Genomic DNA, 20,126 nt, shown 5'->3' with positions numbered 1-20,126 from the left:
CTAACGTGCAGATCAACTGCAACAAGTACATTAATTTCCCTGTCTTCTGTGGTCAGCTGTTTCCTACTGTTACTGTTCCAAGGTGTTAAACTAACACTGTCACATAACTAGTTGCAGACGCTGATAATTAACCGCCGTCATGATTGGCGTCTATTATGACACACCGTACATCAACGATCTGTGTTCTTCCTACACTCTCAGTACGCCATCAGCGTGTCAGCTTTTTCGGCATTGGTCATTTTCGTCGTCCACTGACGACCTACCGCGTGGACTGTCACAATGCACTCAAGAAAACATAAGCACAGTATAAGCAAATATAACACCATGTCCCTCGCAGGTTAAATGACAGAAACAAGGTGTGGGTGTGGGAACGTTTAAAAATATGATATCTGGTAAACGACTCGCACTGAAATCCTGCAACAAACCCTCTCACATTGTAATTCATCCTGGTTTAGTTTGTTGTCAGTAGGCATAGTTCCATTTAAAAAGTGTATGTCTCCATAGAGAATATACTTTCTAAATATTATTACAGTCTGTTTATTGGCCAACAGTACGAGCCTCTGACTACCAATCGATTCTCTGGAAATCGTATATCAGTAGCAATTTCCATTTCTGCAATGTTTGCGGTGCAAAGTTTAGAAGATTCACGCTGTGTAATTTCCTTAATGGTTTCGATGGTTTCATAGTATACCAAAGAAGTCAATAACTAGTGGAAAAGAGTAAAGCCAAAGAAGCGTTGCTAATCCTTGGCTGTGTACAATAATAGTTTTTGACAGGTGGACAAAAAGCTGGTTTTGTGGCGGAAAATGTAGACATAATGAGGAAGATAAGCCGAGCCATCCTGTCCCGAGCAGCCAGTCCGACACGAAGGACGAGTCGGCGGAGTACGTGCGCGACGTGACGCGAGCGCCGACAGCTGTGCCCCGCGGCTCTGCGTGCGGCCGGCCGCCCGCCCAGCTGCGGAACAGGTTCTCCACATGGAGGGATCGGCCGTCACGGGAGACGCAAAATGGCGTGCGGTATCGGCAGAGGCGAAAGGACCGCAAGGCAACGCCGACAAGTAAGTGGCAGGCAGAGTCGCTGTGTGAGGCGCGAGCCAGCCAGCCTGCGGTATTGCCCGCGTGTGTCAGCCAGTACTCGGCGGCAGGATGTCGGGAGTCTGACATATCGATATTTAAAAACTATCGATACATACGTATAAATTATCGACGTACCGGCCAAAAAGATATCGGCTGCACATTGCGAATATACAGCGTGTTTATAAATGAATATCGGGGTTTTAAAGCTTTATAATATTAATTACATTAAACTTACAGTTACAAATGATATGTCAAATGAAAGTGCAACTGAGATAGTTGTGTTTGGCACCAGTGCGCACAGCGAAGTACGCGATTGGTTGTACTTCACTGTACCCACGCGCTGGATAGGCCACAAGGGACCCAATGACAGGGAGTGCTTTGCATAGCCTCCACGTTCACCGACCGTGCGATTTTTTTTTTTTTTCTTTTTTTTCTTTGGGGCTTCATCGAGGATCGTATGTACGTGGCTCCGCTACCAGCAGACCTCCCTGAATTAAGAAACCGGATTGAAGCAGCTGTTGCTACAATCACTGAAGACACACTTATCAACGTTTGGGAAGAACTCGGCTATAGACTTGATGTCTGCCGTGTGACAAATGGTGCCCACATTCAACATTTATAAGGTTCTTGGTAAAACTGTTTGAGTTGCTCTTTCATTTAACATATATTAAACTTAGTTATAAATGATAATAAATATTATAAAGCGTTAAAACCCCGATATTCATTTATAAACATCCTGTACTGCCAGTTTCGCAGCTATATATTTAAGTATTTGTTTATTATTAGATATTCTGTACAACAACAAGCTAGGAGCCTGTTACTGCGCGAGAAGGGCACGTTCGTCATTATTTTCATACTGCTTAGACGAGGGAGAGGAAGAAAAAGCTTCGGTTAGTTTCCAGCTGTTCACTATTGAAAATTCGAAGGGTTATTCGAATTCTGCCAAAATTGCAACACAATTGGCAGTTTACTTTTGTACGAATTGTTTACTTTCCCTCAATCGAAGAAAAATCGTTATTTATTAGTATTGCCCACATTTTTTTTCACAAGTCTAATTGTGCTCCTTGTGTCGAAACTAAGTATAACTTGCACAAAGTCTAATTGTGCTCCTTGTGTCGAAACTAAGTATAACTTGCACAAACTCACCTTGTAGTAGCTATTGCGACAGAATCCGGAAACAGGGTGTCTCATTAAAGAAGCATTTCGGCACCAGAGAGAGCGATAGCTTACGGAAAAGTCTTTGTTTGGGTTTGCAGTAAGGTAAGAGAAGAAATTTCATGTTTACTTTCGTAGTAGGAAATTATCTTTTCTCTAACTGTCGATGACTTTTAAAAAATTACAGTTGCGGTTGAAAAAAGCTACAGCTTCTTCTATATCGCCGTAGATAAGAAAGTGCCGCGTTTTAACGATTTGGCTAAATACTCTCCTCCTCGCGTGCTATCATTCGCCAAAATGTCTTTTCGATATCTCGACCGGTTTAGGAGATACGAGGGATGTTAGGAATATTTCATTCTGGCGCACGTACGGTCGGGAGTGAGGGGCTACGTACGATTCATTTTCTCGAGATTGGAGACTGGTAGAGACCGCCTCCCGAGTCTAAAGAGAAATTCGAAATATTAGCTAAATTTCGTACACAGCAACGTACGGTGTAATATGTACCAAACTTAAAATCGTGGCGACCCCAATTTGTCATTGGAAACTTTTCGAATTTGGCACAGTCTCGTACGTAAATGTGAGTAGCACAGTAAGTACGGCCAGTGACGCCTCCGGGATACGGCCAGTGACGTGGGGCAGGTGTGCGTGGCAGCCTGCGGGTGCGCAGTCGTGCCCCGACTGCGGCCTCGGCCTCAGCAGCGCAGCGCCGCCTCTCCTCTCTGCAAGGCCTGCCAGAGTCCCACGGCACGAGGCTGCCCTCGCAGGTTTCAGTACCGGCCGCGACTGGCGCTGTTCTTTTAGAAATTGTCACTCGCTCTTCGTAAAACAGCAGCAGCCTAGAAATTTGCCGCATACTCGTTTACAGTCTCTTTACAAAACTGCGTGGTTCTCGCTGGGTGACTTTTTTTATTTTTTTTATTTTTATTTTTATTTTTATTTTTTTTTACGCTCTTCGTGAATTTTCGTTCTTCTGGGTCTGCAGTACCCAGCTCTCTACAACACTGCGTCGAATCGCAGTCTCCAGCTTCTGGTAATCGGTCGCCTTCACAAAGAAGTGTTTGCAGTTGTTTCTCAGAGGTCGACCAAAAATGGTTGTACGGAGGAAACGTCCGCGGCTGGGCCCGCTTGAGTTGCCCTCTCGGTCCGGACTTGCCACCGACGTGCCGCGCCCCCTCCTCCTGCACCGCTGCAGTACAGCTCCAGCAGGAGGATGACTCAGTTGCGAGAATGTCGAGTAATAGAGCAAGCCGTCGGTGGAGCCGGCTCCACGTGGTCTTGCGCTCTCCACGCTCTACACCGGCGGTTGTAGACTTTATTTGCCTCGCCAACCTTACAAAATGGTTCAAATGGCTCTGAGCACTATGGGACTTAACATCTATGATCATCAGTCCCCTAGAACTTAGAACTAGTTAAACCTAACTAACCTAAGGACAGCCCACAACACCCAGTCATCACGAGGTAGAGAAAATCCCAGACCGCGCCGGGAATCGAACCCGGGAACCCGGGCGCGGGAAGCGAGAATGCTACCGCACGACCACGAGCTGCGGACGCGAACCGTACAGTTTGTTCACAAAAGTGGACGCGCATAGAATTCCTACGTTAGCTCTACAGATACCAACATTTCCTTTGCTGACCATATGCTATTTATGTCGCTGTGTCTGTGATGTAAATAAAATAAAAGGACTAATATCCGTGAACGTGTTGTAAGACAAAAACGAAAGATACGTGTCGACCCAGGAAAGACAGCAGGTTATAAAACTTGGAAAACTCAAACAAACTTACTCCTGACAGAGCGCGCACTCGTACGTATATAACGTCAGATATTACAGAAATAATTTCTATTCACTTCATACGAAACTTCCACAGCGTTCTAGAAAATCCGAAGGTGAAAAAATGCAGACACAACGGGTGGCGAATCCTCGCCCGGCCTAACCTCTGCGGTCCCGCGACGCCGCACAGATACGCTGTGCTCAGACTCGGCTTTTATCAGCGTTTCCTGTATCTTAATCACCGAGGCGGTCTTCACATTTGTTGTAATTAAATCTTAACAACAACGACACGTTTCCGTCAATCTTAAATGGGTCGTTGCCTTAAAACGACTTACTCTCGAAGCACACGAGTTACAACGCGATAATAACCCCATACGAAAATTGTTTTACCACCAATAGGAAATTTCCCGTCATCTTATTCCTACAGATAATACCGATAACTAGTGTAGCCGGCCGCGGTGGCCGAGCGGTTCTAGGCGCTGCAGTCTGGAACCGCGTGACCGCTACGGTCGCAGGATCGAATCCTGCCTGTGGCATGGATGTGTGTGATGTCCCCAGGTTAGTTAGGTTTAAGTAGTTCTATGTTTTACGGGACCGATGACCTCAGATGTCGAGTCCCTTAGTGCTCAGAGCCACTTGAACCAATTGACGAGGAGTGTCGTGACATTCGACGTCCTCGTGCTTATGAACAGCGTACATTCACAGGGTGTAACGTATAACATAAAACCTATCCAATATAGGCTTTTGCCAAACGTGAAGAATACCGTCTTGGTTTCTGCTTGTGACGTAGGCAGCGTTCTTGCTTCCTATTGGTTCTACTACACGTGGCACTTTGCCGAAATATCGCTCAACCTATTTTGTGTTTCACGTGACGAAACAGCTACTCGACCAAAAACAGCAGAAACTGACGTCACAGAGCACGCAGAGCCGCACGTCAGCGTTAACCACCTCGTCCCGTGCAGTGGAGGCCCCTTTCGGACGGCTACTTTCGACGAGCGTTTTCGGCGCGAGGCAGCGGTTGTGTTTGCGGGCGCGGTACATCGCGCACCGAACCGCCGTCCCTGCAGCGCCAGCGGTCACATCAGACGCGGCCAGTACTCGATCGACGCCGGCGCAGAGGTGTAGTCGGCGAGAGAGAAGGTGGGGGGCAGTCTGGACGGCGGCGGTCAGAGCCAGCAGCCAGTTGACGTGCTGTGGGCGGCTGTAGGGGCGGAACCCTTACAGCAGTGTCACACTAAACTGAAGAGTGTCATCGAATGTTTGAAACAGCTCCCTGAATGCGCTTCGGTGCAGAATAAACGAACAGATTGCAATTACCTTCCTAACAACATACTCGAGTCACTTGCAGTTCTCTGCTTTGTGTGATACACACACATTACCCCAGGTTGACCATAGAGAAGGAATTAATAGTAGTAATTTAGAGTAGCTCATGATTCTTGTTAAAGTCTTCTGAAAACGAAATCCATCAGTCTCATTTATGTGTGAATAAGAGTTCAAAAGACACCTACGTCTTTATAAATTGTTCACCATAATTTTATTCTGGAGTATGCTCCGGTTGCCTCATAGAAACGAAGCTTGTACACTTTTTATCTGTTCCTTGAATCACAGACACTTGTTACGTAATTTAGTTTAAAAGTTACGAAGAAACTGTACGGCAGGAGTGTTAAACTCTGAGGCTTATTTTCCTTCAAATTGACCAGGGGTAATTAAGGGTTCGGCACCTCATTTTTGGAGTAGCTGTTTCAAATTTGTGGAATGGGATGGTAATATTGTACTGTCATCACTTTTATACTAGCATCGGATGCTGAAAGACAACATCCGACGCCAATGCCTGACCATAACTCCGGACATGCTTTACAGCGCTGTTCACAGCATTATTCCTCGACTACAGCTGTTGTTGAGGAATGATGGTGGACATATTGAGCATTTGCTCTAAAGAACATCATCTTCGCTTTGTCTTACTTTGTTATGCTAATTATTGCTATTCTGATCAGATGAAGCGCCATCTGTTGGACATTTTTTGAACTTTACTTTTTTTTTTTTTTTGTTCTAATAAAACCCCATGTCATTCCAAGCATGTGTGTCAATTTGTACCCCTCTATCTACATTATTCCGTAATTTATTCAGTTTACAAACTTATACTGACTTTTTGATCACCCGGTATTTACGTTTCACAGAGAACAATCCCTCACTATACAAGAACAAAAACCTAGACAGGTAAACATGTTTTAACGAAAATTACTTCAGCAGTGAAAAAGCCAGTATTATTTCACGAGAAAAATGATTTCCATATTATTGGGCACTTGACAAAAAAAAGGCAAGAAGTAGAGAATAAAGTAAAAAGGAGCTATTTACTGCGTTCTAGACATTGTTTTTGATGTCTTTTGCAAGTATAAATTTTCTCGGTCAAATAAATGTATATGTATGGACGATATTTTTCCAATTTTTTCAATTCTCAGGGGTCACTCGACTTTTGACACGAACATCGATTATGAATTTTGTTGCGGTCATTAATAAACTCTGTTACCACCGCTTGTCCTACGTTTTGGCACAGTATTCCGATTTTTTTCGTAGTATAGTCCCTCATAACCTCATTCGTACAAACGCGCAGCAGACAGCATCTCTCCCGACACACGCAGTTTTGGCGCCGATGTGTGAACAAAAGCTACCGCTCGAGAGAGATGAAGCTCTGCAGGGATTGGCTTTAGGGGTAGTTCCATTGACGACGACGACTCACCAAATAACGTGGTGGGTGGTTCGCTGGCGGCGCGTGCTAACCTGCCGACTGTGTTTGTTTGCAGGGCGGTGACGGACCCGAGGGACGGGCGACGCGTCGCGCTCAAGAAGCTGCCCAACGTCTTCCAGTCGCTCGTCTCGTCCAAGCGCGTCTTCCGCGAGCTCAAGATGCTCTGCTTCTTCAAGCACGAGAACGTGAGTACCTGCTGCACAGCCCGCAATAGCCGCATAAGCTGCACGCTCTGCAGATGAATGGCCGCATCTTCAGTTGTTGCAGGAACGTCACTCAGACTGATTACTAACAGGTAGCACGCACGAATGCACAACTGCAAGTGGCGCCTAAATGGCCATCTGCTGATGGCAAGGAACTACCCACAAAAGTTGTCGAAAACGAACATAACAGATTACGGTGCAACTTCAGCAGATAGCATGCCGCAACACACCAACTGTGTAGAAAAAGGAAGTGTGGTTAGTTGAGATTGTCATCCCAAGTGATGGCGGAATCGACGAGAAACAACTGAATAAACTTGCCAGACACCGTGATTTAAAAACCGAACTACAGTGACCATATCGTAGACCAGTGAAACTCGTGCCGTTGGTTCTTGGCACACTACAAGCAGCACAAAAAGATTTTGTGGCGCACTTGAGAACCAGACGTACTAGAAATAATAGTAATAATAATAATAATAATAATAAGACGCAAGGATTCATGATTGCAGTACAGGATCAAACAGTAAACACCAGATATTACAGCAAGCATATTATTAAAGATCCCAATACCACAGCAGATAAATGCAGACTTTGCAAACAACAGATAGTAGATCACATCACAAGCGGATGTACAATACTACACATCAGAAGCGGATGTACAATACTAGCAAATACAGAATACCGCAAAAGACATGACAATGTAGCAAAAATAATACATCAACAACTTGCCATACAACATAAAACTAATAAAACAACACATTCCCACCTACAAGTATGCACCACAAAATGTACTGGAGAATGATGAATACAAATTATACTGGAACAGAACCATTATAACAGATAAAACACCACCACATATCAAACCTCACATCATACTCACCAATAAAAAGAAGAAATTAACACAACTAATCCCAGTATCCATACCCAGTGCAACAAATATACAGAAGAAAACAACAGAAAAAATTGAAAAATACATCCAACTGGCTGAGGAAGTCAAGGACATGTGGTATCAGGATAAAGTTGGCATCATACCAATTATACTATCAACTACAGGAGTCATACCACACAATATCCACCAGTACATCAGCGCAATACAGCTACATCCAAACGTATATATACAACTACAGAAATCTGTAATTATTGATACATGTTCAATTACCCGAAAGTTCCTAAATGCAATATAACACATATCATACAGTTAAAAGGAAGTGACGCTTGATCAAGGTCCGCGTCACTTTCCATTTTTAATCAGACATAACGTCTGAGACAGGAAAGAGAAATAATAATAATAATAATAATAATAAAGAAAAAACATGCCTATAAATGTCTAGGATACTGACAAAAAATAGGAATAGATAATACAAATATTAAAGAAGAACTAAAAGAATAATATAGACAAAGATTAACAAAAATACTGAAAACAGAATTCACAACAAGAAACAAGACAAAAGCTATAAATACTTATGCTATACCAATATTCGAGTAATGAAATGGAGTAACACAGACCTAGAAGCACTCAATACACTTACACGATCACAATGCCACAAATATAGAATACATCACATACATCCAGCAACAGAAATATTCACATTAATCAGAAAGGAAGGAGGAAGGGGATTTATCGACATAAAAAACCTACGTTATGGACATGTAGACAATTTAAGAAAAATTCTTTCTAGAACGAGCAGAAACTAACAAAATACACAAAGCAATCACTCATATAAATACATCACCTTCGCCACTGCAATTTCATAACCACTTCTACAACCCTTTAGATCACATAACATCAAGAGATACGAAGAAAGTAAATTGGAAAAAGAAAACACTACATGGCAAGCACCCGTATCATCTAACACAGCCACACACCGATCAAGACGCAACCAACACATGGCTAAGAAAAGGCAATATATACAATGAGATGGAAGGATTCATGATTGCAATACAGGATCAAACAATAAACACCTGATATTACGGCAAGCATATTATTAAAGATCCAATACCACAACAGATAAATGCATACTTTGCAAACAGCAAATAGAAACAGTAGATCACATCACAAGCGGATGTACAATACTAGCAAATACAGAATACACTAGAAGACATGACAATGTAGCAAAAATAATACATCAACAGCTTGCCTTACAACATAAACTAATAAAACAACACGTTCCCACATACAAGTATGCACCACAAAATGTACTGGAGAATGATGAATACAAATTATACTGGAACAGAACCATTATAACAGATAAAACAACACCATATAACAAACCTGACATCATACCCACCAATAAAAAGAAGAAATTAACACAACTAATCGAAATATCGATACCTAATACAACAAATATACAGAAGAAAACAGGAGAAAAATTGAAAAAGACACCCAACTGGTTGAGGAAGTCAAGGACATGTGACATCAGGATAAAGTTGACATTATACCAATTATACTATCAACTACAGGAGTCATACCACACAATATCCACCAGTACAGCAACGCAATACAGCTACATCCAAACGTATATATACAACTACAGAAATCTGTAATTATTCATACATGTTCAGTTACCCGAAAGTTCCTAAACGCAATGTAACATATACCGTACAGTTAAAACGAAATCACGCTTGATCAAGGTCCGCGTCACTTCCCATTTTTAACCAGACATAACATCTGAGAAAGGGAAGAAATAATGAGTAATGTTGACGGGGTAAACTGATCTGTTCTGGCTTAACAATCCACCATTCCTGGAAGTGAATGGCGTAGTGGTGATTGCTTGAACCAGTCGTTTGTACATTCGTTAATTTTGACCATCGCGGAGTAAACTTATCATTGCGAGCGCACTTCTTGCGAAAACCTTAAGCGTATTCCGAATGCCCGTCATAACGTGTACGTAGCTTAGCAGTGACCGATGTTTGAAATATGTGACCTGTTGTAAAAATGGTTCAAATGGCTCTGAGCACTATGGGACTTAACATCTATGGTCATCAGTCCCCTAGAACTTAGAACTACTTAAACCTAACTAACCTAAGGACATCACACAACACCCAGTCATCACGAGGCAGAGAAAATCCCTGACCCCGCCGGGAATCGAACCCGGGAACCCGGGCGTGGGAATGACCTGTTGTAAAGACAGGTAAAATGAAGCACTCGCTCACGCAATCTGCAGTGCGCTCCCCCTGCGGGTTCGGGGGTTAGAATAGTCCCGCGGTATTCCTGCCTGTCGTAAGAGGCGACTAAAAGGAGTCTCAAACTTTTCGGCCTTACGTGATGGTCCCCTGTTGGGTTTGACCTCCATCTCTCAAAATTTTTCCGAAGAGCGAGCCGATTGGGGAAGGGCGCCTTACTTGGTGCATTGTGTCCATCTAGCGATCAGACCTTTCGCCAGCTTCTTCGTCGTTGCATTGCAGTCCTGCCCACTCTCCATCTCTTGGGCATGGATACATTCCTGAGTGCACTTTCCACCTTGCGCTGTGCAGTGTCGCTTTCTGCACTGACGGCGACCGTGGACCACATGTCACCTAACATCCAGCACGGTAGCCAGTCCGTTGTGGTGGGGCCGCCATGTACCCTCTTGGTTGTAGCCCCCTGACAACACAGGAATCGCTCTACTGATGCCTGCGCCGTTAACTCCCCACGTATGCCAAGGAGTAGATGCCTGTCTCCCTGGGGCATTAGGGACTCCTGGCAATGGCCATCCTGCCAGGTGGCTATTGCTGAGGCTGGGTGGCGCCCGTGGGGAGGGCCCTTGGTCGGAGTAGGTGGCATCAGGGCGGATGACCCGCAACGAAGCGCGGTACATCATCTCTCGCTGGCGGCCAGCCGCCAGCAGTCTCTAAGCGTTCTCGGGCTCAATTTAATGCTCAGAAGTACTATCCGAAAACGTTCCCGTCTCTGGCCACGCCGTGGGAGGAGCGTAAGTCTCAGGATGGAGGTAACAGTTATTCGCCCCGATTCTTAGTTTGCACGAGAGCTGATGGGGAGTCTTTTCTATCCACAAAGCCACAATTCTTCGTCGAGCATTTAGAGGACAAGTTTGGGGAGGTGGAGGTCTTGTCCAAAATGCGCTCTGGGTCCAGTACTGATACAAACGGCATCCTCCGCCCAGTCACGACGGTTACTTGCTTGTGACAAATTGGGGGATGTTAACGTTACCATTACACCACATAAGAGTTTAAATATGGTCCAGGGTGTTATTTTACATTTTCCATTATTTTCCACTTTTGCAGTCTGATGACGAGCTGCGCGCCAACTTAGAGCGTAGAGGTGTTCATTTCGTCCAGCGCGTTCATCGGGGTCCGAGGGACAATCAGGTTGCTACCGGTGCCTTCATCTTGGCCTTCGAGGGTGATACATTACCGGAGAAGGTCAAGGTGATGGTCTACCATTGTAACGTCAAGCCCTATATCCCTCCATCGATATGATGCTTTAAGTGCTGGAAGTTCGGCCATATGTCTTCCCGCTGCACTTCCAGCCTCACATGTCGAGATTGCGGACGCCCATCACATCCCAATACTCCATTTGCCCCGCCTCCCATCTGTGTCAACTGCGGAGACCATCATTCAACTTGCTCGCCAGACTGCAAAGTCTGTCAGAAAGAGCGCGAAATCATGGAATATAAGACCCTGGACCGGCTGACCTATACTGAGGCCAAAAGGAAATATGACAGACTACATGCTGTGCGAATGACGTCTTCATACGCAGCTGCTACAACTACTGTGGTAGCCCCATCAGTTTCGAGACTTCCAGCCAGATCGATGAGCAGTGCAACTACTCCTGCCCCCTTGCCTGTGGGGGGGCTCTACCCAACCGGTTGCTCCTGCACCACCTACCTCAGGAGCAACATCCTCCCACCCATCGGGGACGTCCGTCCCCGCTTCTCAGCCGGAGAAGCGTCTCACTTCTTCGGCTGCTCTACCCCGTAAGGGTTCCCTTGGGACCCTCCCTTCCCAGGCTTCCACCAGCGGGAAGGATGACGCCCGACAGTGGCATAAGTCCCCACCAGTGGCTGGTCGTAGGGCTTCGCGATCCTCCTCCGCCATGGAGACTGATTCGGTGAGGCCTTCCCAGCCGGTGAAACCCAAGGATCAGCGAGAGAAGTCCAAGCGCAAGACCTCTAAGGCCAAAGAACTTGCGGTGGCACCGACCCCACCGCACCCTTCGAGCTGTACGTCTGAGGATGAGGTCGAGATTCTGGCGTCCGCTGCGGACCTTGATCTCGCCGGTCCCTCAGACACCATGGATGTCACTCGCACGGGTACTGAATCGGTGGCAGTGAGTGAACAAGCGGCGTAAATTGCCTTCCCAGTCCCTTCACGCCTTTCTCAGCCATGGATAATATCATCCTCCAGTGGAACTGCAGCAGTTTCTTCCACCATCTATCTGAGCTCCGCCAACTTATCAGCCTTCACCCTTTCTTCTGCATTGCTCTTCAGGAAACTTGGTTTCCAGCAATGCGAACCCCCGCCCTCCGTGGCTATCGGGGTTAGTATAAGAACCGGGCAGCTTATGAAAGGGTGTCTGGTGGCGTCTGCATATATGTCCTTAACTCTCTTCACAGCGAGTCTATCCCTCTACAAACAGCTTTAGAAGCTGTCGCTGTTCGGGTGTGGACGCCACAGGCTGTTACCATCTGCAGTCTTTACCTTCCACCGGATGGTGACGTCTCGCAGCATGTCCTGGCTGCGCTGATAGCCCAATTGCCGCCACCTTTCTTGTTACTGGGCGACTTCAACGCCCATAACCCTCTGTGGGGTGGGTCAGTGGCAACAGGTCGAGGCCCCACCATTGAGCATTTATTGGCGCAGCTCGATCTTTCCATGTTAAATGACGGTGCCTTCACACGCTTCAGTATGGCGCATGGCACGTACTCCGCCATTGACCTTTCGATCTGCAGCCCTAGCCTCTTACCGTCTGTCCAATGGAGAGTGCATGACGACCTATGTGGTAGTGACCACTTTCCGATCTTTCTGTCACTGCCACAACGTCACTCTTCTGGGCGGGCGCCCTAGCAGATGGGCTATGAATAAGGCTGACTGGGACTTGTTTTCCTCCACTGCCGCTATTGAGCCTCTCTAGTGATGACATTGATGCGGTGGTTCAATCGGTCACCACCGTCATCGTTACTGCCGTAGATTCTTCAGTTCCCCGTTCTTCTGGGTCCCCTCGGAGGAGGACTGTGCCTTGGTGGTCGCCTGAGATCGCTGAGGCGATTAAAGATCGCCGGCGGGCGCTCCAGCGTCACAAGCGTCATCCCTGCATTGAACACCTCATCACCTTCAAACGGCTGCGTGCGCGGGCCCGCCGCCTTATCCGCCAACGCAAGCAGGAGTGCTGGGAGCGGCATGTGTCCACCATTGGCCTCCATGTCTCCCCATCGCAGGTGTGGGCCAAAATCCGACGCCTCTATGGCTATCGGACCCCTGTCAGCGTCCCTGCGCTCTCACTGAATGGAGCAGTTTGTCCAGACTCCGACAAATTGCCAACAGCTTGGCAGAGCATTTTTCTCTGAGTTCCGCTTCTTCCAATTACCCACTGGCCTTCCGCTCCATTAAAGAGCGGATGGAACGTCGGAGCCTTCCTTTTCGAACCCACCATCCGGAATCCTACAATGTTCCATTCAGTGTGTGAGAATTTCACCGTGCCCTCGCCGCTTGTCCTGATACCGCTCCTGGGCCAGATGGCATCCACTGTCAGATGCTGAAACACCTTTCAGTGGGCTGCCAGCGCCGGCTCCTCGACCTTTACAACCGTATTTGGGTCGAGGGTGAGTTTCCGTCGCAATGGCGGGAAAGTATTGTTATCCCCATTCTGAAACCAGGCAAGAAATCTTTGGAGGTGGACAGCTACCGTCCCATTAGCCTCACCAACGTTCTTTGCAAGTTGCTTGAACGGATGGTGAGCCGGCGGTTGAACTGAGTACTGGAGTCTCGGGGCCTTCTGGCTCCGTCTCAGGGTGGGTTCCGTAAAGGCCGCTCCGCCGCCGACAATCCGGTGAGCCTGGAGTCGGCCATCCGTACTGCCTTTGCCCGCCGTCAGCACCTGGTTGCTGTCTTTCTCGACATGCGGAAGGCGTACGATACAACATGGCGTCATCACATCCTTTCTACACTTCATGGATGGGGTCTTCGGGGCCCTCTGCCGATCTTTATCCGCAATTTTCTGTCGTATCGTACCTTCCGCGTGCAAGTCGCGGCCTCCCATAGTTCCTCCCGAGTCCAGGGGAACGGTGTGCCACAGGGATCTGTCCTCAGTGTCTGCCTGTTTTTAGTCGCAATAAACGGGCTCGCTGCAGCGGTGGGAAATTGTCTCCGCTTCCCTGTATACTGACGACTGCTGCCTTTACTACAGCTCTATTGGCATTGCAGCTGCTGAAAATCAGCTACAGGGCGCTATCCGTAAGGCGCAGTTTTGAGCTGTCGCTCGTGGGTTTCAGTTTTCGGCAGCCAAGACCTGCGTTATGCATTTCTGCCGGCGACGCACTGTTCACCCGGAGCCGCGGCTTTATCTTGATGGCGACCTTCTTGCTGTGGTTGAGACGCATAGGTTTTTGGGTGTAGTTTTTGATGCCCGGTTGACTTGGCTGCCTCATATCCGGCAGCTTAAACAGACGTGTTGGCGGCATCTAAATGCTCTGTGATGCCTGAGCCACACCAGGTGGGGCGCCGACCCATCTACTCTCCTAGGGCTCTACCAGGCGTTAGTTAATCCAGTCTCGTCTGGATTATGGGGGCCTGGCTTATGGCTCAGCATGCCCATCTGCGCTGCGGGTGCTGGACCCAATCCTACACAGCGGAATACGACTTGCCACTGGTGCTTTCCGTACCAGCCCAGTGGACAGCATCCTTGCGGAGGCAGGTGTCCCTCCATTGCGGTTAAGGCGCCAAAATTTACTGGCCGCTTATGCTGCCCATGTTTTTAGCTTGCCCGGGCATCCAAAGTATCGTCTCCTGTTCCCGCAAACAGTCGTCCACATGCCAGACCGTCGCCCCCGGTCTGGTTGTACGATCGCGGTCCGCATCAAACAGCTTCTCTCTGGGCTTAGGGTTTTCACTGTTCCACCTCCTTTCAGGGCCACTTTGCGTACACCCCCATGGTGTGTTCCTCGCCCTTGCCTTCGGCTCGACTTGGCACAGGGTCCGAAGGACTCAGTCCCTCCAGAGGCCTTCCGCCGCCGCTTTTATTCCATCCTGGCCACGTATCAGGGCTCTGGCGTTGTTTACACTGTCGGTTCGATGGTTGCTGGTCGTGTCGGTTATGCGCTAACTCTAGGGGACCATTTCGAACAACGTTCATTGCCGGCTGGCTGCAGCGTTTACACTGCTGAGCTGGTCGCCATCTTTCGTACCCTAGAGTATATCCGCTCCTGCTCAGGTGAGTCCTTCGTGATCCGTAGCGATTCCCTAAGCGGTTTAAGAGCTCTCGACCAGTGTTTCCCTCGTCCTCGTCTGGTGATGGCTATCCAGGAGTCCCTGCATACTCTTGCCCGTTGCGACCGCTCTGTGGTCTTTGTGTGGACCCGGGGCCATCTTGGGATACCTGGCAATGAAAATGTTGACCGCCTGGCGAAAGAGGCCACCAGTAAACCATCTCTGGAGATTGGCCTCCCGGCAACTGATTTGCGGGCGGTCTTACGCCGCGAAGTTCTATCGGTTTGGGACACTGAATGGCGCAATCTGCCCACGCCAAACAACTCCGTCCAATCAAGGTGACGACGACTGTGTGGCGGTCGTCCCGTCGGGTCTCCCGCCAGGAGTCCGTTGTCCTCTGCCGGCTGCGCATTGGGCACACTCGGCTGACACACGGCCGCTTATTGCGCCGTGAGGACCCACCTCTGTGTCGCTGCGGCTCCATTTTATCTGTGGTCCATATTTTATTGGAGTGCCCGCTTTTAGTTGTGCTCAGGCAGTCGTTCGCACTGCCTGACACGCTCCCTGCTCTTTTAACAAATAACACTGCCGTGGCTGGCTTAGTTTTGCGTTTTATTCGGGCAGGTTTTTTTTTATCATTTAATCTGAGTGTTTGTGTTTTATTTTATTGTTTTGTGTTGATTCTGGCCTTTGGTCTACGGTTTTAAACTCAGTTTTTAATGTGTTCTCGGTGGTTGGCTTTTCCTCTTTTTTTTTTTTGGTCGGCCAACCACCGTCACACACTGTGTGATTTTATTTCGTTTTGTCTGGTCCTTGTCTACGTTTCTTTTGTTCTGTGTCGTCTGTCTCCTATTCTGTTGAACGTTTTTTAGTCTCTGTGGGTATTTTTCGTATTTGGAAAAAGGGACGGATGACCGTCGCAGTCTGGTCCCTTGCATCCCCCAAACCAACCTGCAGTGCGCTTGTGTGACTTGAGAGCGTGGCACGTGGTTGCAGGTGGTACAAGGAACGCCTCTGAGCACCACTGTGTTGGCAGTAGCTGTGACTCGAGCATTTGTGTCGGGATCGTACATTTGTCCTCACACGTGTTAATCAATTCCAGTACCTGCTGCTTTGACCTCCATAAATGTTGTTGATTGATTTAGTCTTTCCAGATGATTATAACACCTCGCTTCTACTTAAAGACAAATCATGATTCAGCTGTGGTCAACCTAGCGAGTCTTATAATTGCTGTCGTTCTCAACACGTTCTGTTACCAACTCTTCCCACTCAGTCATAGGTTCACAAATATCTGGGTAGATACGCATCCTCAGGCTGTGTTGATCTTCCTCTCTGGTTTCCAGAGGGCACCAGTCTTCTTTCTTGGTAGTCTGTCCTGGCACTTCTGTCTAAGCTTCTTCCTGAATATTGTCTGGTCCTTCAAGTTTCATTCTGTTGTTCCCAGTTCCTGAAGATCTTTCTCCACTTCCATCAACCGTGGTGGCTTGGTGGCTTTTGCCAGTAACAGAGAAGCTGGTTAGTCAATCTGTCACGATGCATATTGTAAACGTGTCCATAAAATGCTAGACGTCTTTTCCTAGCCACATCTGTAATTCTTTCACGGTACTCGTAGAGCTCTCGGTTGGGTCGCCTTTTATAACTGTCGCCTTCCTTGACTGACCCCAGTTATCTTCCTCATCTTAGAGCTAGTCCCTTCCTATTGAGTATTACACATTTTGAAGCAAATAAGGCTGGTAGTGCTTCAGTTTAGTGTTACGGGAGAGAGATATTTTATTATAAGTATTCTTGCTCAGCTGGTATGCGAGCTCTAGCTTGTTGACTCTAGTTGGTAGATAGATTAGGTTGCAGCCATTCTCCCAAGTACTTAAACCTGTTGGTTTTCGTGATCTCTTCCTGGTGTAGATGCGGTGTACTAGGAGATTCACCTGTGTACGTGATGTACTGCGTTTTTTCAAGTGATACATGAAGCCCAACCTTTGCCGCTTGCTATCGGAGAACGCTGAGTTGTTTCACTGAAGTTTCTATTGAATCTGATAGAAGTGCTAGGTCATCAGCAAATGTCAGGCAATCAACATGGAGCCGATTGCACTTATGTCCCAGAGAGACACCCCTCTGGAGCTGACTCCTTCCGCCACCCTCTTATTACCTCTTCCAGGACACGGTTGAACAGGAGTGGGGACAGACCATCTCCCTATTTAACTCCCGATTTGATTTAATAACTTTCTGAGAGGGTTCCTCTGAGCTTAACTCTGTGTTGTTTTAAGTCTGTTGGATAAGGCTGTGAGTCTTCTCATCTAGCCCTATTTCATGCAGGATCTTCATGAGAGTAGATCTATAAGCAGAGTGATATGCCTTCTTGAAGTCAACTAACATGACGACGTACTTCTTACCATCCATTTTTACTTTTCATAGCACAGACTTCAGGTTCAGTATCTGTTCAGTACAAGAGCGACCTTTACTAAATCCTGCCTGGTATTCCCCTAGCTGAGGGCCCAGTTGAGGTTCGACTCTGTTCAGTAAGGCCTTGGAGAAAATCTTGTATGTGACAGGTACCAATGAGATTCCTCGATAATTATTGATTTCAGTCAAATCTTGTGTATTGGATGAGTCAAGGCAGAGGTCCAGTCACTAGGTAATGTTGGGTTTAAAACTTCTGTAGACATTCCTGGTGTTGTTTTTCTTGAAGTTGTCATTCAGTTGTGTCAATTGGTCTCCTGTGAACTGCCGTTTTACTTGTCTGATGGTTCTGGCAGTTAACTTTCGTTGTTTTATGAGCTACCAGCCCAAGAAAATTACGGCAGGGATGAAACTGCTCGAGGGAACACTTAATGGATTATAGACATTAACTGTCGAGAAGAATACGAGGAAAACTATACCGAAAACCACGAAGCTAAACGGGAAGAGTTGTCTGGCAGTCAGCGGAGGTGTGATGCATAACGTTTTGCTGACGCTCGTCCCGTAATCACCCAATCCATTCAATGGCTCGTCCAAATCGTTTGCCGTGTGTGGCAAAATTACGATGTCATCGGTATTCCTCCGAGTTTTTATTTCTTTTCCTCGAACTGCTCGCTCGGAGTACAGATTATCATCGGGGAGAGGCTACAGGCCTGTCTCACTGCCTTCTCAGCTGCTACTGCCGCCATCTCCGTCTGCTTTCTGTACGGGGTAGGTAAACTTCCGTTCCCCGTTTTTTATTCCTGCTACCTTCAGAATCACGCAAAGTATATTCCAGTCAATATTGTCAAAAGCTTTCCGCTATGAATCTAGGTTTGCCAGTCTTCAATCTTTCTTCTAGGAAAAAGTGGTAGGGCCAGTATATGGCTCTGCGCGTCCCTACATATTTCGCTGGAATCCCCGAGATCGCCTCCTACCAGTCTGCGTTCTTATTTTATCTGCGTAACAAGGGATTCGATTAATAACAAAAGGAGGATCGGCATTGGTCGTTGAAGTAGATGTCTTTATTTCTGTCGCAAATTTCAATCAAAGCGTGGCCGTCACCAATTCTAGTATTACAGCCGTGTAGGTTCAATCTTGTTGTTGTTGTTGTTGTTGTTGTGGTCTTCAGTCCTGAGACTGGTTTGATGCAGCTCTCCGTGGTACTCTATCCTGTGCAAGCTTCATCATCTCCCAGTACGTACTGCAACCTACATCCTTTTGTATCTGTTTAGTGTATTCATGTATTGGTCTCCCTCTACGATTCGCAGGAGTGCTTCTGTGAAGGTCGCAAGGTAGGAGATGAGCTACTGGCGGATGTAGAGCTGTGAGGAGGACGGGGCGTGAGTCGTCCTTGAGTAGCTCAGTCGGTAGAGCACCTGCCGGCGGAAGGCAACGTCTCGAGTTCGAGTCTCGAGATAGGCGGTTTTAATCTGCCACTAAGTTCTATCTGCGCACATACTACTGCAGAGTGACAAATTCATTCTGGTTTCTGTCCGCTTCTGAAGTATCTCAAACACTCGTAAAAAACGTGAAGTTAGTTTTTTATATCTCCGGAATCAATTGTGGCGTACACCTGAAACCTTGCACCTAATAACTTACCAATAGAAAGTCTTAGAATATAAAATTTCACTGTCCTACTGCTTTCCAGTACTTTCTAAAAATGCCAAAATGGCCATTTTTGGCCCACTTTTACGAAAAGTGTTTTGTGCAACTATTTCATTACAAAGACCATTTTCTAAATCGCCATTATATTTAGGTTTGCAGTTCGATCGCAGAAGGCGGAAATAAAAGACGACAGGGTGGTTTATCCCGTAGTTCCAGCGCATTGCTGAGGAAATCTTTTTTTATTATGTCGCGTAGGAGAGCGCCAAAAGTTGTACAAGATGGCATAGTTTTGGTTGTTTCAAGAAAAAATTGCCGAGATATTATGTCTCAAAGCTGCCGAAAACTCGTGGATGCGCTGTCGACATCGGCGCTTTGGAGTCAAAGAAAGAACTATATCTCTCCAAGCATTAAATTGGCGAAGGTAAAACTTTACCAGTGTTCACAGGGACCACGTGCGGATGTTGAGACAGAAATTTGATGGTCATGCGGGAACTTTTTCCGAAATTATATCACTTGGCATGGGATGGCCCTTTTCTAAGTACAGACTCAAAAGAGTAGGAGACAGACAGCAGCCTCGTCTTCCTCTTTTTCCTAGTTCTACCCATTTGGCATTTTATCCTCTTATAATGGTAGACACTTTTTGATTTACATATAAATGAGTCGTCTGAGTTTCCAGCCCACTCCATTTCATTCGCTGTAGCTGCATTATCAAACGCCTTTTCCAGGTCTGTGATACCTTTTCAGTAGACGTCTCTTCCAAAATTCGAAAGTG

General features: G+C 46.9%; 1 protein-coding gene across 2 annotated transcripts in view; it reads left to right on the top strand.

The window, feature by feature from the left end:
• LOC124805354 (serine/threonine-protein kinase NLK) overlaps window positions 1-20,126 on the top strand; it is a 446,973-nt gene that overhangs the window by 245,303 nt on the left and 181,544 nt on the right. For both annotated transcript variants that reach the window (XR_007017447.1, XM_047265896.1), the window contains exon 2: window positions 6,805-6,934. Coding sequence is in view for 1 of the 2 variants with exons in the window: in XM_047265896.1 (XP_047121852.1) it covers window positions 6,805-6,934 (130 nt within the window). In the remaining variant the exon portion in view is untranslated. The remainder of the gene's footprint in view (window positions 1-6,804; window positions 6,935-20,126) is intronic.

The sequence above is a fragment of the Schistocerca piceifrons genome, chromosome 1 (genome assembly GCF_021461385.2).
Source record: "Schistocerca piceifrons isolate TAMUIC-IGC-003096 chromosome 1, iqSchPice1.1, whole genome shotgun sequence".
In the NCBI taxonomy this organism is placed as follows: Eukaryota; Metazoa; Arthropoda; class Insecta; order Orthoptera; family Acrididae; genus Schistocerca; species Schistocerca piceifrons.
This window is presented reverse-complemented; position numbering and strand designations above follow the sequence as displayed.